At 43.1% G+C, this 24737-nt stretch overlaps 1 protein-coding gene across 1 annotated transcript in view; it reads left to right on the plus strand.

The window, feature by feature from the left end:
- cacna1c (calcium channel, voltage-dependent, L type, alpha 1C subunit) overlaps positions 1–24737 on the plus strand; it is a 121140-nt gene that overhangs the window by 17413 nt on the left and 78990 nt on the right. Inside the window, exons 5-9 of the mRNA XM_065021294.1 lie at positions 7195–7396; positions 10233–10353; positions 10745–10859; positions 10951–11077; positions 12144–12237. Of these exons, the coding sequence (XP_064877366.1) occupies positions 7195–7396; positions 10233–10353; positions 10745–10859; positions 10951–11077; positions 12144–12237 (659 nt within the window). The remainder of the gene's footprint in view (positions 1–7194; positions 7397–10232; positions 10354–10744; positions 10860–10950; positions 11078–12143; positions 12238–24737) is intronic.

Genomic DNA, 24737 nt, shown 5'->3' on the forward strand with positions numbered 1-24737 from the left:
CCAATGAACGAATCATTCAAATAATTGGCAACATCAACTGGTTTTGGGATTAATAGACCATCTGATTTGATGAAAGATGGAGTTGAATTGGTCTTTCTGCCCATAACACTTTCATTCTTTAGATCATTGATCTTGGCTTCATAAAACACTTTCTTCTTTTTGTTGAGTTTAGTCTCATCATTTCTCAATTTGCAGTAAGCCAGCCAGTCAGATGTGCAGACAGACATATTATCTCATTTCATCCATACAGTTTTTCAATTCCTCATCAATCCATGGAGTTCTGTCCATTTAACAGGTACATGCTTATCAATAATCGGAAAGAAGCAATTTCACAAAGTGCAGCGTCTGGATGCTCCTTATTCGGCACATCAGACCAACACATATTTATAACATCATACACACACGTTTGTATGATCTCTTATTAAACACTGTTTTAGGCCCAGCTGTAGGAACCTTTGTTTAGGGGGTTGATCAGATAGATTGTAGCTTCCATCTATGTAATTGTCTGCATCATTTCTAATCCCCTATATATATATATATAATATCATTTCTAATCCCCTATATATATATATATAATATCATTTCTAATCCCCTATATATATATATATAATATCATTTCTAATCCCCTATATATATATATATAATATCATTTCTAATCCCTATATATATATATATAATATCATTTCTAATCCCCTATATATATATATATAATATCATTTCTAATCCCTATATATATATATATAATATCATTTCTAATCCCCTATATATATATATATAATATCATTTCTAATCCCCTATATATATATATATAATATCATTTCTAATCCCCTATATATATATATATAATATCATTTCTAATCCCCTATATATATATATAATATCATTTCTAATCCCCTATATATATATATATAATATCATTTCTAATCCCCTATATATATATATATAATATCATTTCTAATCCCCTATATATATATATATAATATCATTTCTAATCCCCTATATATATATATATATATCATTTCTAATATAATATCATTTCTAATCATTTCCCTATATATATATATATAATATCATTTCTAATCCCTATATATATATATATAATATCATTTCTAATCCCCTATATATATATATATAATATCATTTCTAATCCCCTATATATATATATATAATATCATTTCTAATCCCCTATATATATATATATAATATCATTTCTAATCCCCTATATATATATATATAATATCATTTCTAATCCCCTATATATATATATATATAATATCATTTCTAATCCCCTATATATATATATATAATATCATTTCTAATCCCCTATATATATATATATAATATCATTTCTAATCCCCTATATATATATATATAATATCATTTCTAATCCCCTATATATATATATATAATATCATTTCTAATCCCCTATATATATATATATAATATCATTTTTATTTTTATCACGTGTTATTTCATAGTTTTGAAATCTTCACTATTATTCTACAATGTAAAAAAAAAAAAGTAAAACCTTTGAATGAGTTGGTGTGTCCAAGCTTTTGACTGGTGCTGTATAATAGCAACACCTCCCCCACAAGTATCCCTGTCTCTTCTACAGATGTTACATCCTTGTATTGCTACTGCTAAACTCAGCAAAAAAAGAAATGACCCTTTTTCAGGTCGATGTCTTTCATAGATAATTCATAAAAATCCAAATAACTTCACAGATCTTCATTGTAAAGGGTTTAAACACTGTTTCCCTGCTTGTTCAATGAACCATAAACAATTAATGAACATGCACCTGTGGAACGGTCGTTAAGACACTAACAGCTTACAGACGGTAGGCAATTAAGGTCACAATTATGAAAACTTAGGACACTAAAGAGGCCTTTCTACTGACTCTGAAAAACACACAAAAAAAGATGCCCAGGGTCCCTGCTCATCTGCGTGAACGTGCCTTAGGCATGCTGCAAGGAGGCATGAGGACTGCAGATGTGGCCATAGTAATAAATTGCAATGTCCGTACAGTGAGACGCCTAAGACAGCGCTACAGGGAGACAGGACGGACAGCTGATCGTCCTCGCAGTGGCAGACCACGTATAACAACACCTGCACAAGATCGGTACATCACACCCGTGGGACAGGTACAGGATGGCAACAACAACTGCCCAAGTTACACCAGGAATGCACAATCCATCCATCAGTGCTCAGACTGTCCTCAATAGGCTGAGAGAGGCTGGAGGCCTGTTGTAAGGCAGGTCCTCACCAGACATCACCGGCAACAACGCCGCCTATGGGCACAAACCGTCACTGGACCAGACAGGGCTGGCAGAAAGTGCTCTTCACTGACGAGTGACGGTTTTGTCTCACCAGGGGTGATGGTCGGATTCGCGTTTATCGTCAAAGGAATGAGCGTTACACCGAGGCCTGTACTCTGGAGCGGGATCGATTTGGAGGTGGAGGGTCCGTCATGATCTGGGGTCGTGTGTCACAGCATCATCGGACTGAGCTTGTTGTCATTGCAGGCAATCTCAACGCTGTGCGTTACAGGGAAGACATCCTCCTCCCTCATGTGGTACCCTTCCTGCTGTCTCATCCTGACATGACCCTCCAGTATGACAATGTCACCAGCCATACTGCTCGTTCTGTGAGTGATTTCCTGCAAGACAGGAATGTCAGTGATCTGCCATGGCCAACGAAGAGCCCGGATCTCAATCCCATTGAGCACGTCTGGGACCTGTTGGATCGGAGTGTGAGGGCTAGGAACATTCCCCCAAGAAATGTCTGGGAACTTGCAGGTGGCTTGGTGGAAGAGTGGGGTAACATCTCACAGCAAGAACTGGCAAATCTGGTGCAGTCCATGAGGAGGAGATGCACTGCAGTACTTAATGCAGCTGGTGGCCACACAAGATACTGACTGTTACTTTTCATTTTGATCCCCCCTTTGTTCAGGGACACATTATTCCATTTCTGTTTGTCACGAGTCTGTGGAACTTGTTCAGTTTATGTCTCAGTTGTTGAATCTTATGTTCATACAAATATTTACACATGTTAAGTTTGCTGAAAATAAATGCAGTTGACAGTGAGAGGATGTTTATTTTTTTGCTGAGTTTACATCATCAAATGAATTATCTAAGTGAGTCTCAGAAATTGCCAATATATGAATGTTATCTGATGTTAGCACGTTATTGATTTAGTGAACCTTATTTCTAAGGATACATATATTATTATGGGCTAATTTCAGCCCTTTCCTGGGTAGCTTCTCAGAGGTAGACATCATATGAAAAAGAACAAACAAAGCAAGAGAAAAAAGACATTTTTAATTTTGGACTGCTGAAGCACATTTAGCAGTCCATTAATCAATTGGTGTGTGTGTGTGTGTGTGTGTGTGTGTGTGTGTGTGTGTGTGTGTGTGTGTGTGTGTGTGTGTGTGTGTGTGTGTGTGTGTGTGTGTGTGTGTGTGTGTGTGTGTGTGTGTGTGCGTGCGTGCGTGCGTGTGCTGCGGGGTTGAAGCTACGAACCCATAGTCTTGGCTCTCTAATCCCTTCCAGGCTTTTGGGAGGGAGGGTGGACAATGAGCCTTTCATATCGGCTATAAGCAATATCCCCAAGCGCTCTGGCAGCTTTCATGCCCTGGATCAGTTATATTCTCCTCTGGAGCACAGCTTCAGGAGCATCTTTGTTGAGAGAGATGTACGTTCCCCTCAAGTTATTGGCTCTTTGCAGAACCGCTACCTTGTCCTTGAACCTCAAGAACTTAAATACTATGGGCCTGGGCCTGTGTTTGTATGCTTGTGTGTGTGTCAGTTTATCAGAGGACAGGTGTGTTTGTGTTCATGTGTGCTTTCCTAGTTTTCCTATACATGTGAGACCCACCCTGTGTTGTGTCTATACTATGGACTAAGTGATATATGACATGCTATTTTATCAAATCAATGGTCTCTTCTCATCACTGTCTGGTCTCTCATCTTTAGTCACTGTCTGGTGTCTCCTCTCTCATCACTGTCTGGTCTCTCCTCTTTAGTCACTGTCTAGTGTCTCCTCTCTCATCACTGTCTGGTCTCTCCTCTCTAGTCACTGTCTGGTGTCTCCCCTCTCTCATCACTGTCTGGTCTCTCCTCTTTCGTTACTGTCTGGTCTCTCCTCTCTCATCACTGTCTGGTCTCTCCTCTCTAGTCACTGTCTGGTCTCTCCTCTCTCATCACTGTCTGGTCTCTCATCTTTAGTCACTGTCTGGTGTCTCCTCTCTCATCACTGTCTGGTCTCTCCTCTCTAGTCACTGTCTGGTGTCTCCCCTCTCTCATCACTGTCTGGTCTCTCCTCTTTAGTCACTGTCTGGTGTCTCCCCTCTCTCATCACTGTCTGGTCTCTTCTCTCTAGTTACTGTCTGGTCTCTTCTCTCTAGACACTGTCTGGTCTCTTCTCTCTAGTCACTATCTGGTATCTTCTCTCTAGTCACTGTCTGGTCTCTCCTCTCTAGTCACTGTCTGGTGTCTCCTCTCTAGTCACTGTCTGGTCTCTCCTCTCTAGTCACTGTCTGGTGTCTCCTCTCTCATCACTGTCTGGTCTCTTCTCTCTAGTCACTGTCTGGTCTCTCCTCTCTAGTCACTGTCTGGTCTCTTCTCATCACTGTCTGGTCTCTCCTCTCTAGTCACTGTCTGGTCTCCTCTCTCTAGTCACTGTCTGGTCTCTTCTCTCTAGTCACTGTCTGGTCTCTTCTCTCTAGTCACTGTCTGGTCTCTCCTCTCTAGTCACTGTCTGGTCTTTTCTCTCTAGTCACTGTCTGGTCTCTCCTCTCTAGTCACTGTCTGGTCTCTTCTCATCACTGTCTGGTCTCTTTGCTCTAGACACTGTCTGGTCTCTTCTCTCTAGTTACTGTCTGGTCTCTTCTCTCTAGTCACTGTCTGGTCTCTCCTCTCTAGTCACTGTCTGGTCTCTCCTCTCTAGTCACTGTCTGGTCTCTCCTCTCTAGTCACTGTCTGGTGTCTCCTCTCTAGTCACTGTCTGGTCTCTTCTCTCTAGTCACTTTCTGGTCTCTCCTCTCAGTCGAATACAGTACTACACCAACACTTAGTCTAATACAGTACTAGACCAACACTCAGTCTAATACAGTACTACACCAGTACTACACCAACACTCAGTCTAATACAGTACTACACCAGTACTACACCAACACTACACCAACACTCAGTCTAATACAGTACTAGACCAACACTCAGTCTAATACAGTACTACACCAACACTCAGTCTAATACAGTACTACACCAACACTACACCAACACTCAGTCTAATACAGTACTAGACCAACACTCAGTCTAATACAGTACTACACCAACACTCAGTCTAATACAGTACTACACCAACACTACACCAACACTCAGTCTAATACAGTACTACACCAGTACTACACCAGTACTAGACCAACACTACACCAACACTCAGTCTAATACAGTACTAGACCAGTACTACACCAACACTCAGTCTAATACAGTACTACACCAGTACTACACCAGTACTACACCAACACTCAGTCTAATACAGTACTACACCAGTACTACACCAGTACTACACCAACACTCATTCTAATACAGTACTAGACCAGTACTACACCAACACTCAGTCTAATACAGTACTACACCAGTACTACACCAGTACTACACCAACACTCAGTCTAATACAGTACTACACATGTTTTTACGTGGTCATGTTCACTCGTTGAAGCGGAATTGAAGTTAGCTGATGCCTTGGTTCAGTGCTGCCTCAGGTCTCACAGGAAGTGCTCTGTCACTAGACACTCAGTGACGCCAGGTACGAGTGAAGCTCCCACGGACTATTTTGTCACGGGGGAAATAGAAGCACTGGCCCTTTAATAACATGGCACAGTACAAAACGGTCTACAGACAGGACCACAATCCAGTGCTATAGCCCTTTCTCTCACCTGCTGCCTCCTGGGTACTGTAGTCAACGATAGTAACTGTGACAGCTCTGTGGGTTGAGTGCCAGAGTGGTCATTGCCCTGTGGTGTCTTGGGTATTGTAGTTCGGATGCTGACTCCAACTCTGTTTCTATCCCTCTCTCCCTCTCTCTCTATCTCCTTCTCCCTCTCTCTCTATCTCCCTCTCTCTCTCTCTCTCTCTCTCCCTCTCCCTCCCTCTCCCTCTCCCTCTCCCTCCCTCTCTCTCTCTCTCCCTCTCCTCTCCCTCCCAATCCTCTCTCTCTCTCTCTCTCTCTCTCTCTCTCTCTCTATCTCCTCCCTCTCTCTCTCTCTCTCTCTCTCTCTCTCTCTCTCTCTCTCTCTCTCTCTCTCTCTCTCTCTCTCTCTCTCTCTCTCTCTCTCTGTCTCTCTCTCCCTTCCCATCTCTCTCTCCCTTCCTCTCTCTCTCCCTTCTCTCTCCCTCTCTCTCTCTCTCTCTCCCTTCATCTCTCTCTCCCTTCCTCTCTCCCTTCCCTCTCTCTCTCCCTCTCCCTCCCTCCCTCTCTCCCCTCCCTCCTCTCTCTCTCTCTCTCTCTCTCTCTCTCTCTCCCTTCTCTCTCTCTCTCTCTCTCTCTCTCTCCCTTCCTCTCTCTCTCTCTCTCCCTTCCTCTCTCTCTCTCTCTCTCTCTCTCTCTCTCTCCCTTCCCTCTCTCCTTCTCCCTCTCCCTCTCCCTCTCCCTCCCTCTCCCTCCCTCTCTCTCTCTCTCTCTCTCCCTCTCCCTCTCCCTCCTCTCTCTCTCTCTCTCTCTCTCTCTCTCTCTCTCTCTCTCTCTCTCTCTCTCTCTCTCTCTCTCTCTCTCTCTCTCTCTCTCTCTCTCTCTCTCTCTCTCTCTCTCTCTTCCTCTGTCTCTCTCTCCCTTCCTCTCTCTCTCCCTTCCTCTCTCCCTCTCTCTCTCTCTCTCTCTCTCTCTCTCTCCCTTCCCATCTCTCTCTCCCTTCCTCTCTCCCTTCCTCTCTCTCCTCTCCCTCCCTCCCTCCCTCTCTCCCTCTCTCTCTCTCTCTCTCTCTCTCTCTCTCTCTCTCCTTCCTCTCTCTCTCTCTCTCTCTCTCTCTCTCTCCCTTCCTCTCCTCTCTCTCTCTCCCTTCCTCTCTCTCTCTCTCTCTCTCTCTCTCTCTCTCTCTCTCTCTCCCTTCCCTCTCTCCTCTCTCTCTCTTCCTCTCTCTCTCTCTCTCTCTCGCTCTCTCTCTCCTCTCTCTCTCCCTTCATTCTCTCTTTTTCTCAGGTATTGGAACTCTCTGAGTAACCTGGTGGCATCGCTGCTTAACTCTGTTCGCTCCATCGCCTCCCTGTTACTGCTACTCTTCCTCTTCATCATCATCTTCAGCCTGCTCGGCATGCAGCTCTTCGGAGGCAAGTTCAACTTCGACGAGACGCGCCGGTCAACCTTCGACAACTTCCCCCAGTCGCTGCTCACCGTCTTTCAGGTAGAGAGAGAAGGGAGAATGATTACAGTCTAGTCTAGTCTATTATACTTTCAGGTAGGGAGAGAAGGGAGAATGATTACAGTCTAGTCTAGTCTATTATACTTTCAGGTAGGGAGAGAAGGGAGAATGATTACAGTCTAGTCTAGTCTATTATACTTTCAGGTAGAGAGAGAAGGGAGAATGATTACAGTCTATACTAGTCTATTATACTTTCAGGTAAGGAGAGAAGGGAGAATGATTACAGTCTAGTCTAGTCTATTATACTTTCAGGTAGAGAGAGAAGGGAGAATGATTACAGTCTATACTAGTCTATTATACTTTCAGGTAGAGAGAGAAGGGAGAATGATTACAGTCTATACTAGTCTATTATACTTTCAGGTAGAGAGAGAAGGGAGAATGATTACAGTCTATACTAGTCTATTATACTTTCAGGTAGAGAGAGAAGGGAGAATGATTACAGTCTATACTAGTCTATTATACTTTCAGGTAGAGAGAGAAGGGAGAATGATTACAGTCTAGTCTAGTCTTTTATACTTTCAGGTAGGGAGAGAAGGGAGAATGATTACAGTCTAGTCTAGTCTACTGTACTATATTATAGTCTAGTCTATTATACTTTCAGGTAGGGAGAGAAGGGAGAATGATTACAGTCTAGTCTAGTCTACTGTACTATATTATAGTCTAGTCTATTATACTTTCCGGTAGGGAGAGAAGGGAGAATGATTACAGTCTAGTCTAGTCTATTATACTTTCAGGTAGGGAGAGAAGGGAGAATGATTACAGTCTAGTCTAGTCTATTATACTTTCAGGTAGGGAGAGAAGGGAGAATGATTACAGTCTAGTCTAGTCTATTATACTTTCAGGTAGAGAGAGAAGGGAGAATGATTACAGTCTAGTCTAGTCTATTATACTTTCAGGTAGGGAGAGAAGGGAGAATGATTACTGTCTAGTCTAGTCTACTGTACTCTATTATAGTCTAGTCTAGTCTACTGTACTCTATTACACTGTAGTCTAGTCTACTGTACTCTATTATACTGTAGTCTACTGTACTATATTCTACTGTAGTCTAGTCTACTGTACTCTATTATACTGTAGTCTACTGTACTCTATTATACTGTAGTCTACTGTACTCTATTATACTGTAGTCTACTGTACTATATTATACTGTAGTCTAGTCTACTGTACTCTATTATACTGTAGTCTACTGTACTCTATTATACTGTAGTCTAGTCTACTGTACTCTATTATATTGTAGTCTAGTCTACTGTACTATATTCTACTGTAGTCTACTGTACTCTATTATACTGTAGTCTACTGTACTATATTCTACTGTAGTCTACTGTACTCTATTATACTGTAGTCTAGTCTACTGTACTCTATTATACTGTAGTCTACTGTACTATATTATACTATAGTCTACTGTACTATATTCTACTGTAGTCTACTGTACTATATTCCACTGTACTCTACTGTACTATATTCTACTGTACTCGACTGTACTATACTGTACTACATTCTACTGTACTCTACTGTACTCTACTGTACTATATTCTACTGTACTTTACTTTACTATATTCTACTGTACTATACTCTACTGTATTGTACTCTATTATACTGTAGTCTAGTCTACTCTGTTCTCAAGGTCCAGTCATTTGAGTATCTGTAACTTTCTTGTTGTCTATGGTGAATAGTTGTTGTCTATGGTGAATAGTTATTGTCTATGGTGAATAGTTGTTGTATATGGTGAATAGTTGTTGTCTATGGTGAAGAGTTATTGTCTATGGTGAATAGTTGTTGTCTATGGTGAAGAGTTATTGTCTATGGTGAATAGTTGTTGTCTATGGTGAAGAGTTATTGTCTATGGTGAATAGTTGTTGTCTATGGTGAATAGTTGTTGTCTATGGTGAAGAGTTATTGTCTATGGTGAATAGTTGTTGTCTATGGTGAATAGTTATTGTCTATGGTGAATAGTTGTTGTCTATGGTGAATAGTTGTTGTCTATGGTGAAGAGTTGTTGTCTATGGTGAATAGTTATTGTCTATGGTGAATAGTTGTTGTCTATGGTGAATAGTTGTTGTCTATGGTGAATAGTTATTGTCTATGGTGAATAGTTGTTGTCTATGGTGAATAGTTGTTGTCTATGGTGAATAGTTATTGTCTATGGTGAATAGTTGTTGTCTATGGTGAAGAGTTGTTGTCTATGGTGAATAGTTATTGTCTATGGTGAATAGTTGTTGTCTATGGTGAATAGTTGTTGTCTATGGTGAATAGTTATTGTCTATGGTGAATAGTTGTTGTCTATGGTGAATAGTTGTTGTCTATGGTGAATAGTTATTGTCTATGGTGAATAGTTGTTGTCTATGGTGAAGAGTTATTGTCTATGGTGTAGAGTTGTTGTCTATGGTGAATAGTTATTGTCTATGGTGAATAGTTGTTGGCTATGGTGAATAGTTATTGTCTATGGTGAAGAGTTGTTGTCTATGGTGAAGAGTTGTTGTCTATGGTGAAGAGTTGTTGTCTATGGTGAAGAGTTGTTGTCTATGGTGAATAGTTGTTGTCTATGGTGAATAGTTGTTGTCTATGGTGAAGAGTTGTTGTCTATGGTGAATAGTTATTGTCTATGGTGAATAGTTATTGTCTATGGTGAATAGTTGTTGTCTATGGTGAATAGTTGTTGTCTATGGTGAATAGTTATTGTCTATGGTGAATAGTTGTTGTCTATGGTGAAGAGTTATTGTCTATGGTGAAGAGTTGTTGTCTATGGTGAATAGTTATTGTCTATGGTGAAGAGTTATTGTCTGTAGTTTTGCTCCTTCATCTGTTGTTCCTGTGTTCTCAGATCCTGACAGGTGAGGACTGGAACTCGGTGATGTATGACGGCATCATGGCCTACGGAGGGGCGTCCTTCCCAGGGATGCTAGTCTGTATCTACTTCATCATCCTGTTCATCTGTGGAAACTGTATCCTTGTAAAGCACAGGTCAGATGTGTGTAGGGCCTTTCACCCTGACAAAGGACATGATGCTTTTAATCCAGAACCATTAGCAGGATGATTGTTCGCCTGTCTACCCAGTTCATTGTCATACCACCGGTAAGGTATCTCAGATGTTTCCTCAATGACTAGGAGTAGCCTGGAATCCAAACCATATCGGGTGAAACAGAGTGATATTCAGTTTGGATTCCAGGCTACTCAAGTATCAGGCTTGATTGTTTGTTGTCCACTCAACTCATCACTCAGTCATGTCACCCAGGTGTGTTGTTCTACATTGTGAGAGGTCAGCTGACAATTGACACTTCGTTGTTTGCTCTCTGAAGCCGTACTCCACTTCCTTGACTCCACCTCCCTGACCAGATATCCTCCTGAATGTCTTCTTGGCCATCGCCGTGGACAACCTGGCTGATGCTGAGAGTCTGACGTCCGCACAGAAGGAGGAGGAGGAGGAGAAGGAGAGGAAGAAGCTGGCCAGGTAATTTGCATGATGTGTGTGTGTGTGTGTACATGCATCCACATCCATTCAAGTGTGTATGCCTGAGTGGTTTGGCTCCATTCTGACACAGAACGGCCAGTCCGGAGAAGCGCCATGTCAACGAAAAGCCCCCGATGATCGAGGTAGAAGAGAAGAAGGAGGAGAAGATTGAGCTGAAGTCCATCACCTCAGACGGAGAGACAACCAATGCCACCAAGGTATGTCTCAGACACACCTGTCCTCGTTAGATACACCTGTCCTCGTTAGACACCTGTCCTCGTTAGATGCACCTGTCCTCGTTAGATACACCTGTCCTCGTTAGATATACCTGTCCTCGTTAGACACACCTGTCCTCGTTAGATGCACCTGTCCTCATTAGATGCACCTGTTCTCGTTAGATGCACCTGTCCTCGTTAGATGCACTTGTCCTCGTTAGATGCACCTGTCCTCGTTAGACGCACTTAGACATACCTGTCCTCGTTAGACATACCTGTCCTCGTTAGATAAACCTGCCCTCGTTAGATAAACCTGCCCTCGTTAGATGCACCTGTCCTCATTAGACACACCTGTCCTCGTTAGATGCACCTGCCCTCGTTAGATATACCTATCCTCATTAGACACACCTGTTCTCGTTAGGCGCACCTGTCCTCGTTAGACATACCTGTCCTCATTAGATGCACCTGTCCTCATTAGACTCATCTGTCCTCGTTAGATACAGCTGTCCTCGTTAGATATACCTATCCTCATTAGACACACCTATCCTCATTAGACACACCTGTTCTCGTTAGGCACACCTGTTCTCGTTAGATGCACCTGTCCTCGTTAGATACAGCTGTCCTCGTTAGATATACCTATCCTCATTAGACACACCTGTTCTCGTTAGGCGCACCTGTCCTCGTTAGACATACCTGTCCTCATTAGACTCACCTATCCTCATTAGATATACCTGTCCTCGTTAGATACACCTGTCCTCGTTAGATACACCTGTCCTCGTTAGATACACCTGTCCTCGTTAGATGCACCTGTCCTCGTTAGATATACCTGTCCTCCTGACTGGAGACACCAGTCCTCCAAGTTGTAATCTAATATTATCTAGTCAAGTCAATACATCACAGTACAGATTCAACAACATAAAATATGTTTAGTTAGTATCAGTCTAATTCTTCATCTGTGAAAACACATGTCTCCTCTCAACGGGTGGCATGATGTTTCCTTTTAAAAGTAGTGTCTCTAGTTCTGTCCATATTGAGTCTGACGTGGTGCTGTGTTACTGTGTTTTGACAGATCAACATTGATGAGTACCAAGTAGATGTGAATGAAGAGAAGAACCCATATCCAGCTAATGATTTTCCCGGTACCACTGTACCGGTGATAAAAAGTAAGCCGGACCTTTCTAAGAGCTGAACCACACCGGACAACAAGCAGGAGCAGAGAACCAAATCAAACCAAACCATTAATTAAGAGACTTCCACACTCAAATCAGGACATTCACAACATTACGTTTGTTCTGGTTCTCGCTCTCTCTTTTATCTGCTGTGCTTTGCCCCTGTTGATGTTAGAATGTTGTGTGGGGGGGTGTGTTGATGTTAGAATGTTGTGTGAGGGGGGTGTATTGATGTTAGAATGTTGTGTGGGGGTGTGTTGATGTTAGAATGTTGTGTGAGGGGGTGTTGATGTTAGAATGTTGTGTGAGGGGTGTTGATGTTAGAATGTTGTGTGAGGGTGTATTGATGTTAGAATGTTGTGTGAGGGGTGTATGGGGTGTTGATGTTAGAATGTTGTGTGGGGGGGGTGTTGATGTTAGAATGTTGTGTGGGGGGTGTGTTGATGTTAGAATGTTGTGTGGGGGGTGTGTTGATGTTAGAATGTTGTGTGAGGGGTGTATGGGGTGTTGATGTTAGAATGTTGTGTGGGGGTGTTGATGTTAGAATGTTGTGTGAGGGGGTGTTGATGTTAGAATGTTGTGTGGGGGGTGTGTTGATGTTAGAATGTTGTGTGGGGGTGTGTTGATGTTAGAATGTTGTGTGAGGGGGTGTATGGGGTGTTGATGTTAGAATGTTTTGTGTGGGGGTGTTGATGTTAGAATGTTGTGTGAGGGGTGTTGATGTTAGAATGTTGTGTGAGGGGGTGTTGATGTTAGAATGTTGTGTGAGGGGTGTTGTTGATGTTAGAATGTTGTGTGAGGGGGTGTTGATGTTAGAATGTTGTGTGAGGGGTGTTGATGTTAGAATGTTGTGTGAGGGGGTGTATGGGGTGTTGATGTTAGAATGTTGTGTGAGGGGTGTTGATGTTAGAATGTTGTGTGAGGGGTGTTGATGTTAGAATGTTGTGTGAGGGGGTCTATTGATGTTAGAATGTTGTGTGAGGGGTGTAGGGGGTGTTGATGTTAGAATGTTGTGTGAGGGGGTGTAGGGGTGGTGATGTTAGAATGTTGTGTGAGGGGTGTAGGGGTGTTGATGTTAGAATGTTGTGTGAGGGGGTGTTGATGTTAGAATGTTGTGTGAGGGGGTGTTGATGTTAGAATGTTGTGTGAGTGGGTGTATGGGGTGTTGATGTTAGAATGTTGTGTGAGGGGTGTTGATGTTAGAATGTTGTGTGAGGGGTGTTGATGTTAGAATGTTGTGTGAGGGGGTCTATTGATGTTAGAATGTTGTGTGGGGTGTAGGGGTGTTGATGTTAGAATGTTGTGTGAGGGGTGTAGGGGGTGTTGATGTTAGAATGTTGTGTGAGGGGTGTGTTGATGTTAGAATGTTGTGTGAGGGGGTGTTGATGTTAGAATGTTGTGTGAGGGGTGTATTGATGTTAGAATGTTGTGTGAGGGGGTGTAGGGGGTGTTGATGTTAGAATGTTGTGTGAGGGTGTGTTGATGTTAGAATGTTGTGTGAGGGGTGTTGATGTTAGAATGTTGTGTGAGGGGGGTGTATTGATGTTAGAATGTTGTGTGTGGGTGTATTGATGTTAGAATGTTGTGTGAGGGGGTGTTGATGTTAGAATGTTGTGTGAGGGGGTGGTGATGTTAGAATGTTGTGTGAGGGGGTGTGTTGATGTTAGAATGTTGTGTGAGAGGGTGTATGGGGTGTTGATGTTAGAATGTTGTGTGGGGGTGTTGATGTTAGAATGTTGTGTGAGGGGGTGTTGATGTTAGAATGTTGTGTGAGGGGGTGTGTTGATGTTAGAATGTTGTGTGAGAGGGTGTATGGGGTGTTGATGTTAGAATGTTGTGTGAGGGGGTGTTGATGTTAGAATGTTGTGTGAGGGGGTGTATGGGGTGTTGATGTTAGAATGTTGTGTGTTGATGTTAGAATGTTGATTGAGGGGGTGTTGATGTTAGAATGTTGTGTGAGGGGTGTGTTGATGTTAGAATGTTGTGTGAGAGGGTGTATTGATTCTAGAATGTTGTGTGAGGGGGTGTGTTGATGTTAGAATGTTGTGTGAGGGGGGGTGTGTTGATGTTAGAATGTTGTGTGAGGGGTGTTGATGTTAGAATGTTGTGTGAGGGGGTGTATGGGGTGTTGATGTTAGAATGTTGTGTGAGGGGGTGTATGGGGTGTTGATGTTAGAATGTTGTGTGAGGGGGTGTGTTGATGTTAGAATGTTGTGTGAGGGGTGTGTTGATGTTAGAATGTTGTGTGAGGGGTGTATGGGGTGTTGATGTTAGAATGTTGTGTGAGGGGTGTGTTGATGTTAGAATGTTGTGTGAGGGGTGTGTTGATGTTAGAATGTTGTGTGAGGGGGTGTATTGATTCTAGAATGTTGTGTGAGCGGGTGTTGATGTTAGAATGTTGTGTGAGGGGGTGTGTTGATGTTAGAATGTTGTGTGAGGGTGTATTGATGTTAGAATGTTGTGTGAGGGGGTGTATGGGGTGTTGATGTTAGAATGTTGTGTGAGGGTGTATTGATGTTAGAATGTTGTGTGAGGGGGTGTATGGGGTGTTGATGTTAGAATGTTGTGTGAGGGTGTGTTGATGTTAGAATGTTGTGTATGGGGTGTTGATGTTAGAATGTTGTGTGAGGGTGTATTGATGTTAGAATGTTGTGTGAGGGGGTGTGTTGATGTTAGAATGTTGTGTGAGGGGATGTGTTGATGTTAGAATGTTGTGTGAGGGGGTGTGTTGATGTTAGAATGTTGTGTGAGGGGTGTATGGGGTGTTGATGTTAGAATGTTGTGTGTGGGTGTATTGATTCTAGAATGTTGTGTGAGGAAGGTGTGTTGATGTCATAATGTTGTGTGAGGGGGTGTTGATGTTAGAATGTTGTGTGAGGGGGTGTAGGGGGTGTTGATGTTAGAATGTTGTGTGAGGGTGTATTGATTCTAGAATGTTGTGTGAGGAGGTGTTGATGTTAGAATGTTGTGTGAGGGGTGTTGATGTTAGAATGTTGTGTGAGGGGAGTATGGGGTGTTGGTGTTAGAATGTTGTGTGAGGGGTGTTGATGTTAGAATGTTGTGTGAGGTGGTGTATGGGGTGTTGATGTTCGAATGTTGTATGAGGGGGTGTTGATGTTAGAATGTTGTGTGAGGGGGTGTTGATGTTAGAATGTTGTGTGAGGGGTGTATTGATTCTAGAATGTTGTGTGAGGGGGTGTTGATGTTAGAATGTTGTGTGAGGGGGTGTATTGATGTTAGAATGTTGTGTGAGGGGTGTTGATGTTAGAATGTTGTGTGAGGGGGTGTTGATGTTAGAATGTTGTGTGAGGGGTGTAGGGGGTGTTGATGTTAGAATGTTGTGTGAGGGGGTGTTGATGTTATAATGTTGTGTGAGGGGTGTTGATGTTAGAATGTTGTGTGTGTTGATGTTAGAATGTTGTGTGAGGGGTGTTGATGTTAGAATGTTGTGTGAGGGGGTGTTGATGTTAGAATGTTGTGTGAGGGTGTATTGATGTTAGAATGTTGTGTGAGGGTGTATGGGGTGTTGATGTTAGAAATGTTGTGTGGGGGGTGTGTTGATGTTAGAATGTTGTGTGGGGTGTGTTGATGTTAGAATGTTGTGTGGGGGGGTGTTGATGTTAGAATGTTGTTGTTGATGTTAGAATGTTGTGTGAGGGGTGTTGATGTTAGAATGTTGTGTGGGGGGTGTTGATGTTAGAATGTTGTGTGAGGGGTGTGTTGGTGTTGATGTTAGAATGTTGTGTGGGGTGTTGATGTTAGAATGTTGTGTGAGGGGGTGTTGATGTTAGAATGTTGTTGATGTTAGAATGTTGTGTTGTGTGATGTTGATGTTAGAATGTTGTGTGAGGGGGGTGTTGATGTTAGAATGTTGTGTGAGGGGGTGTTGATGTTAGAATGTTGTGTGAGGGGGTATGGGGTGTTGATGTTAGAATGTTGTGTGAGGGGGTGTTGATGTTAGAATGTTGTGTGAGGGGGATGTTAGAATGTTGTGTTAGAATTGATGTTAGAATGTTGTGTGAGGGGTGGGGGTGTTGATGTTAGAATGTTGTGTGAGGGGGTGTTGATGTTAGAATGTTGTGTGAGGGTGTAGGGGTGTTGATGTTAGAATGTTGTGTGAGGGGGTTGATGTTAGAATGTTGTGTGGGGTGTTGATGTTAGAATGTTGTGTGAGGGGTGTATGGGGTGTTGATGTTAGAATGTTGTGTGAGGGGTGTTGATGTTAGAATGTTGTGTGAGGGGGTGTTGATGTTAGAATGTTGTGTGAGGGGGTCTATTGATGTTAGAATGTTGTGTGAGGGGTGTAGGGGGTGTTGATGTTAGAATGTTGTGTGAGGGGGTGTAGGGGTGTTGATGTTAGAATGTTGTGTGAGGGTGTGTTGATGTTAGAATGTTGTGTGAGGGGTGTTGATGTTAGAATGTTGTGTGAGGGGGTGTTGATGTTAGAATGTTGTGTGAGGGGTGTTGATGTTAGAATGTTGTGTGAGTGGGTGTATGGGGTGTTGATGTTAGAATGTTGTGTGAGGGGGTGTTGATGTTAGAATGTTGTGTGAGGGGTGTTGATGTTAGAATGTTGTGTGAGGGGTCTATTGATGTTAGAATGTTGTGTGAGGGGTGTAGGGGGTGTTGATGTTAGAATGTTGTGTGAGGGGGTGAGGTGTTGATGTTAGAATGTTGTGTGAGGGGTGTGTTGATGTTAGAATGTTGTGTGAGGGGGTGTTGATGTTAGAATGTTGTGTGAGGGGTGTATTGATGTTAGAATGTTGTGTGAGGGGTGGGGTGTTGATGTTAGAATGTTGTGTGAGGGGTGTGTTGATGTTAGAATGTTGTGTGAGGGGTGTTGATGTTAGAATGTTGTGTGAGGGGTGTTGATGTTAGAATGTTGTGTGAGGGTGTGTTGATGTTAGAATGTTGTGTGAGGGGTGTATTGATGTTAGAATGTTGTGTGAGGGGTGTTGATGTTAGAATGTTGTGTGAGGGGTGTGTTGATGTTAGAATGTTGTGTGAGGGGGTGTGTTGATGTTAGAATGTTGTGTGAGGGGTGTATGGGGTGTTGATGTTAGAATGTTGTGTGAGGGGGTGTTGATGTTAGAATGTTGTGTGAGGGGGTGTTGATGTTAGAATGTTGTGTGAGGGGGTGTGTTGATGTTAGAATGTTGTGTGAGAGGGTGATGGGGTGTTGATGTTAGAATGTTGTGTGAGGGGTGTGTTGATGTTAGAATGTTGTGTGAGGGGTGTATGGGGTGTTGATGTTAGAATGTTGTGTGTTGATGTTAGAATGTTGTGTGAGGGGGTGTTGATGTTAGAATGTTGTGTGAGGGGGGGGTAGAATGAGGGGTGTGTTGATGTTAGAATGTTGTGTGAGGGGTAAAGTGTTGATGTTAGAATGTTGTGTGAGGGGTGTATTGATGTTAGAATGTTGTGTGAGGGGGTGTGTTGATGTTAGAATGTTGTGTGAGGGGGTGTTGATGTTAGAATGTTGTGTGAGGGGTGTTGATGTTAGAATGTTGTGTGAGGGGTGGTGTTGATGTTAGAATGTTGGGGTGTTGATGTTAGAATGTTGTGTGAGGGGTGGGGTGTTGATGTTAGAATGTTGTGTGAGGGGGGTGTGTTGATGTTAGAATGTTGTGTGAGGGGGGTGTTGATGTTAGAATGTTGTGTGAGGGGTGTATGGGGTGTTGATGTTAGAATGTTGTGTGAGGGGGTGTTGATGTTAGAATGTTGTGTGAGGGTGTGTTGATGTTAGAATGTTGTGTGGGGGGGTGTATTGATGTTAGAATGTTGTGTGGGGTGTTGATGTTAGAATGTTGTGTGAGGGGTGTGTTGATGTTAGAATGTTGTGTGAGGGGTGTGTTGATGTTAGAATGTTGTGTGAGGGGGTGTATGGGGTGTATGTTAGAATGTTGTGTGAGGGGTGTATTGATGTTAGAATGTTGTGTGAGGGGTGGGGTGTTGATGTTAGAATGTTGTGTGTTGATGGGTTGTGGGGGTGTTGATGTTAGAATGTTGTGTGAGGGGGTGTGTTGATGTTAGAATGTTGTGTGAGGGGTGTATGGGGTGTTGATGTTAGAATGTTGTGTGAGGGTGTTGATGTTAGAATGTTGTGTGAGGGGTGTGTTGATGTTAGAATGTTGTGTGAGGGATGTGTTGATGTTAGAATGTTGTGTGAGGGTGTGTTGATGTTAGAATGTTGTGTGAGGGGGTGTATGGGGTGTTGATGTTAGAATGTTGTGTGAGGGGGGTGTTGATGTTAGAATGTTGTGTGAGGGGGGGTGAAGGGGTGTTGATGTTAGAATGTTGTGTGGGGGGGTGTTGATGTTAGAATGTTGTGTGAGGGGGTGTTAGAATGTTGTGGGGGTGTTGATGTTAGAATGTTGTGTGAGGGGTGTATTGATGTTAGAATGTTGTGTGAGGGGGGGTGTTGATGTTAGAATGTTGTGTGAGGGGGTGTTGATGTTAGAATGTTGTGTGAGGGGGTGTTGATGTTAGAATGTTGTGTGAGGGGTGTTGATGTTAGAATGTTGTGTGAGGTGGTGTATGGGGTGTTGATGTTAGAATGTTGTGTGAGGGGGTGTTGATGTTAGAATGTTGTGTGAGGGGGTGTTGATGTTAGAATGTTGTGTGAGGGGGTGTTGATGTTAGAATGTTGTGGGGTGTTGATGTTAGAATGTTGTGTGAGGGGGTGTTGATGTTAGAATGTTGTGTGAGGGGGTGTTGATGTTAGAATGTGTTGATGTTAGAATGTTGTGTGAGGGGTGTATTGATGTTAGAATGTTGTGTGAGGGGTGTAGGGGGTGTTGATGTTAGAATGTTGTGTGAGGGGTGTGTTGATGTTAGAATGTTGTGTGAGGGGTGTTGATGTTAGAATGTTGTGTGAGGGGTGTGTTGATGTTAGAATGTTGTGTGAGGGGGTGTTGATGTTAGAATGTTGTGTGAGGGGTGAGGGGGTGTTGATGTTAGAATGTTGTGTGAGGGGTGTGTTGATGTTAGAATGTTGTGTGAGGGTGTATGGGGTGTTGATGTTAGAATGTTGTGTATGGGGTGTTGATGTTAGAATGTTGTGTGAGGGTGTGTTGATGTTAGAATGTTGTGTGAGGGGGTGTTGATGTTAGAATGTTGTGTGAGGGGGGGGGTGTTGATGTTAGAATGTTGTGTGAGGGGGGTGTAGGGGGTGTTGATGTTAGAATGTTGTGTGAGGGGGGTGTTGATGTTAGAATGTTGTGTGAGGGGGTGTTGATGTTAGAATGTTTGTGGAGGGTGTGTTGATGTTAGAATGTTGTGTGAGGGGGTGTTGATGTTAGAATGTTGTGTGAGGGGGTGTATGGGGTGTTGATGTTAGAATGTTGTGTGAGGGGGTGTTGATGTTAGAATGTTGTGTGAGGGGTGTTGATGTTAGAATGTTGTGTGAGGGGGGTGTGTTGATGTTAGAATGTTGTGTGAGGGTGTAGGGGTGTTGATGTTAGAATGTTGTGTGAGGGGGTGTGAGGGGGTGTTGATGTTAGAATGTTGTGTGAGGGGTGTTGATGTTAGAATGTTGTGTGAGGGGGTGTAGGGGGTGTTGATGTTAGAATGTTGTGTGAGGGGGGTGTTGATGTTAGAATGTTGTGTGAGGTATTGGTGTATGGGGTGTTGATGTTAGAATGTTGTGTGAGGGGTGTTGATGTTAGAATGTTGTGTGAGGGGTGTGTTGATGTTAGAATGTTGTGTGAGGGGGTGTGTTGATGTTAGAATGTTGTGTGTGGGGGTGTTGATGTTAGAATGTTGTGTGAGGGGTGTGTTGATGTTAGAATGTTGTGTGAGGGGTGTTGATGTTAGAATGTTGTGTGGGTGGGGGGTGTTGATGTTAGAATGTTGTGTGAGGGGTGTATGGGGTGTTGATGTTAGAATGTTGTGTGAGGGGTGTGTTGATGTTAGAATGTTGTGTGAGGGGGTGTGTTGATGTTAGAATGTTTGTGAGGGTGTATGGGGTGTTGATGTTAGAATGTTGTGTGAGGGGGTGTTGATGTTAGAATGTTGTGTGAGGGTGTGTTGATGTTAGAATGTTGTGTGAGGGGTGTATTGATGTTAGAATGTTGTGTGAGGGTGTGTTGATGTTAGAATGTTGTGTGAGGGTGTGTTGATGTTAGAATGTTGTGTGAGGGGGGTGTTGATGTTAGAATGTTGTGTGAGGGGTGTATGGGGTGTTGATGTTAGAATGTTGTGTGAGGGGGTGTATTGATGTTAGAATGTTGTGTGAGGGGGGTGTTGATGTTAGAATGTTGTGTGAGGGGGTGTGTTGATGTTAGAATGTTGTGTGAGGGGGTGTTGATGTTAGAATGTTGTGTGAGGGGGTGTATTGATGTTAGAATGTTGTGTGAGGGGTGTGTTGATGTTAGAATGTTGTGTGGGGGTGTGTTGATGTTAGAATGTTGTGTGAGGGGTGTTGATGTTAGAATGTTGTGTGAGGGGTGTATGGGGTGTTGATGTTAGAATGTTGTGTGGGGGTGTATTGATTTAGAATGTTGTGTGAGGGGTGTGTTGATGTTAGAATGTTGTGTGAGGGGTGTTGATGTTAGAATGTTGTGTGAGGGGGTGTAGGGGGTGTTGATGTTAGAATGTTGTGTGAGGGGGTGTATTGATTTAGAATGTTGTGTGAGGAGGTGTTGATGTTAGAATGTTGTGTGAGGGGTGTTGATGTTAGAATGTTGTGTGAGGGAGGGGGTGTTGATGTTAGAATGTTGTGTGAGGGGGGGTGTTGATGTTAGAATGTTGTGTGAGGGTGGTGTATGGGGTGTTGATGTTAGAATGTTGTGTGAGGGGGGTGTTGATGTTAGAATGTTGTGTGAGGGGGTGTTGATGTTAGAATGTTGTGTGAGGGGGTGTTGATTTAGAATGTTGTGTGAGGGGTGTTGATGTTAGAATGTTGTGTGAGGGGGTGTATTGATGTTAGAATGTTGTGTGAGGGGGTGTTGATGTTAGAATGTTGTGTGAGGGGGTGTTGATGTTAGAATGTTGTGTGAGGGGTGTATGGGGTGTTGATGTTAGAATGTTGTGTGATGGGGGTGTTGATGTTAGAATGTTGTGTGAGGGGGTGTTGATGTTAGAATGTTGTGTGGGGGTGTGTTGATGTTAGAATGTTGTGTGAGGGGTGTTGATGTTAGAATGTTGTGTGAGGGGGTGTTGATGTTAGAATGTTGTGTGAGGGTGTATTGATGTTAGAATGTTGTGGGGTGAGGGGGTGATGTTAGAATGTTGTGGGGTGTTGATGTTAGAATGTTGTGTGAGGGGGTGTTGATGTTAGAATGTTGTGTGGGGGGTGTTGATGTTAGAATGTTGTGTGAGGGGTGTTGATGTTAGAATGTTGTGTGAGGGTGTGGGGTGTTGATGTTAGAATGTTGTGTGAGGGGTGTTGATGTTAGAATGTTGTGTGAGGGGGTGTTGATGTTAGAATGTTGTGTGGGGGTGTGTTGATGTTAGAATGTTGTGTGAGGGGGTGTTGATGTTAGAATGTTGTGTGAGGGGGTATGTGGGTGTTGATGTTAGAATGTTGTGTGAGGGGTGTTGATGTTAGAATGTTGTGTGAGGGGGTGTGATGGAATGTTGTGTTGATGTTGATGTTAGAATGTTGTGTGAGGGGGTGTTGATGTTAGAATGTTGTGTGAGGGGTGTTGATGTTAGAATGTTGTGTGAGGGGGTGTTGATGTTAGAATGTTGTGTGAGGGGGTGTATGGGGTGTTGATGTTAGAATGTTGTGTGAGGGGGTGTTGATGTTAGAATGTTGTGTGAGGGGTGTTGATGTTAGAATGTTGTGTGAGGGGTGTGTTGATGTTAGAATGTTGTGTGAGGGGTAGGGGGTGTTGATGTTAGAATGTTGTGTGAGGGGTGTTGATGTTAGTTAGAATGTTGTGTGAGTTAGAAATGTTGTGTAGGGGGTGTTGATGTTAGAATGTTGTGTGAGGGGGTGTTGATGTTAGAATGTTGTGTGGGGGTGTGTTGATGTTAGAATGTTGTGTGAGGGGTGAGGGGTGTTGATGTTAGAATGTTGTGTGAGGGGGTGTTGATGTTAGAATGTTGTGTGAGGGGGTGTTGATGTTAGAATGTTGTGTGAGGGGGGGTGTTGATGTTAGAATGTTGTGTGAGGGGTGTGTTGATGTTAGAATGTTGTGTGAGGGGTGTGTTGATGTTAGAATGTTGTGTGGGGGGTGTGTTGATGTTAGAATGTTGTGTGTGGGGTGTTGATGTTAGAATGTTGTGTGAGGGGTGTATTGATGTTAGAATGTTGTGTGAGGGGTGTGGGGTGTTGATGTTAGAATGTTGTGTGAGGGTGTGTTGATGTTAGAATGTTGTGTGAGGGGTGTTGATGTTAGAATGTTGTGTGAGGGGTGTATTGATGTTAGAATGTTGTGTGGGGTGTATTGATGTTAGAATGTTGTGTGTGTGAGGGGTGTTGATGTTAGAATGTTGTGTGAGGGGGTGTTGATGTTAGAATGTTGTGTGAGGGGGTGTATGGGGTGTTGATGTTAGAATGTTGTGTGGGGGGGTGTTGATGTTAGAATGTTGTGTGAGGGGGTGTTGATGTTAGAATGTTGTGTGAGGGGTGTGTTGATGTTAGAATGTTGTGTGAGGGGTGTATTGATGTTAGAATGTTGTGTGAGGGGTGTGTGTTGATGTTAGAATGTTGTGTGAGGGGTGTGTTGATGTTAGAATGTTGTGTGAGGGGGTGTTGATGTTAGAATGTTGTTGAGGGTGTGAGGGGGTGTGTTGATGTTAGAATGTTGTGTGAGGGGGGTGTATGGGGTGTTGATGTTAGAATGTTGTGTGAGGGGTGTGTTGATGTTAGAATGTTGTGTGAGGGGTGTTGATGTTAGAATGTTGTGTGAGGGGGTGTTGATGTTAGAATGTTGTGTGGGGGTGTTGATGTTAGAATGTTGTGTGAGGGGGTGTTGATGTTAGAATGTTGTGTGAGGGGGTGTTGATGTTAGAATGTTGTGTGAGGGGTGTGTTGATGTTAGAATGTTGTGTGAGGGGGTGTGTTGATGTTAGAATGTTGTGTGAGGGGTGTTGTTGAGGTGTGGGGTGTTGATGTTAGAATGTTGTGTGAGGGGTGTTGATGTTAGAATGTTGTGTGAGGAGGTGTGTTGATGTTAGAATGTTGTGTGAGGGGTGTATTGATGTTAGAATGTTGTGTGAGGGTGTATGGGGTGTTGATGTTAGAATGTTGTGTGAGGGGTGTGTTGATGTTAGAATGTTGTGTGAGGGATGTGTTGATGTTAGAATGTTTGAGGGGGTGTGTTGATGTTAGAATGTTGTGTGAGGGGATGTGTTGATGTTAGAATGTTGTGTGAGGGGGTGTATGGGGTGTTGATGTTAGAATGTTGTGTGATGTTAGAATGTTGTGTGAGGGGGTGTTGATGTTAGAATGTTGTGTGAGGGGGTGTGTTGATGTTAGAATGTTGTGTGAGGGGTGTATTGATGTTAGAATGTTGTGTTAGAATGTTGATGTTAGAATGTTGTGTGGGGGTGTTGATGTTAGAATGTTGTGTGAGGGGGGGTGTTGATGTTAGAATGTTGTGTGAGGGGGTGTTGATGTTAGAATGTTGTGTGAGGGGTGTATGGGGTGTTGATGTTAGAATGTTGTGTGAGGGGGTGTTGATGTTAGAATGTGTAGAATGTTTGTGTGAGGGGGTGTGAGGGGGTGTTGATGTTAGAATGTTGTGTTGGGGGGGTGTTGATGTTAGAATGTTGTGTGAGGGGGGGGTATTGATGTTAGAATGTTGTGTGAGGGGTGTTGATGTTAGAATGTTGTGTGAGGGGGGTGTTGATGTTAGAATGTTTGTGTGAGGGGTGTTGATGTTAGAATGTTGTGTGGGGTGTAGGGTGTATTGATGTTAGAATGTTGTGTGAGTGTAGGGGTGTGTTGATGTTAGAATGTTGTGTGAGGGTGTGTTGATGTTAGAATGTTGTGTGAGGGGGGGTGTTGATGTTAGAATGTTGTGTGAGGGGGTGTATTGATTCTAGAATGTTGTGTGAGGGGTGTTGATGTTAGAATGTTGTGTGAGGGGGTGTATGGGGTGTTGATGTTAGAATGTTGTGTGAGGGGTGTTGATGTTAGAATGTTGTGTGAGGGGGGTGTTGATGTTAGAATGTTGTGTGAGGGGTGTATTGATGTTAGAATGTTGTGTGAGGGGTGTTGATGTTAGAATGTTGTGTGAGGGGGTGTATTGATGTTAGAATGTTGTGTGAGGGGTGTGTTGATGTTAGAATGTTGTGTGAGGGGGTGTTGATGTTAGAATGTTGTGTGAGGGGGTGTTGTGTTGATGTTGTTGAATGTTGGGGGTGTTGATGTTAGAATGTTGTGTGAGGGGGTGTTGATGTTAGAATGTTGTGTGGGGGTGGATGGGGTGTTGATGTTAGAATGTTGTGTGAGGGGGTGTATGTTAGAATGTTGTTGATGTTAGAAGGGGTGTTGATGTTAGAATGTTGTGTGAGGGTGTGTTGATGTTAGAATGTTGTGT

Source organism: Oncorhynchus nerka, linkage group LG8, assembly GCF_034236695.1.
Source record: "Oncorhynchus nerka isolate Pitt River linkage group LG8, Oner_Uvic_2.0, whole genome shotgun sequence".
In the NCBI taxonomy this organism is placed as follows: Eukaryota; Metazoa; Chordata; class Actinopteri; order Salmoniformes; family Salmonidae; genus Oncorhynchus; species Oncorhynchus nerka.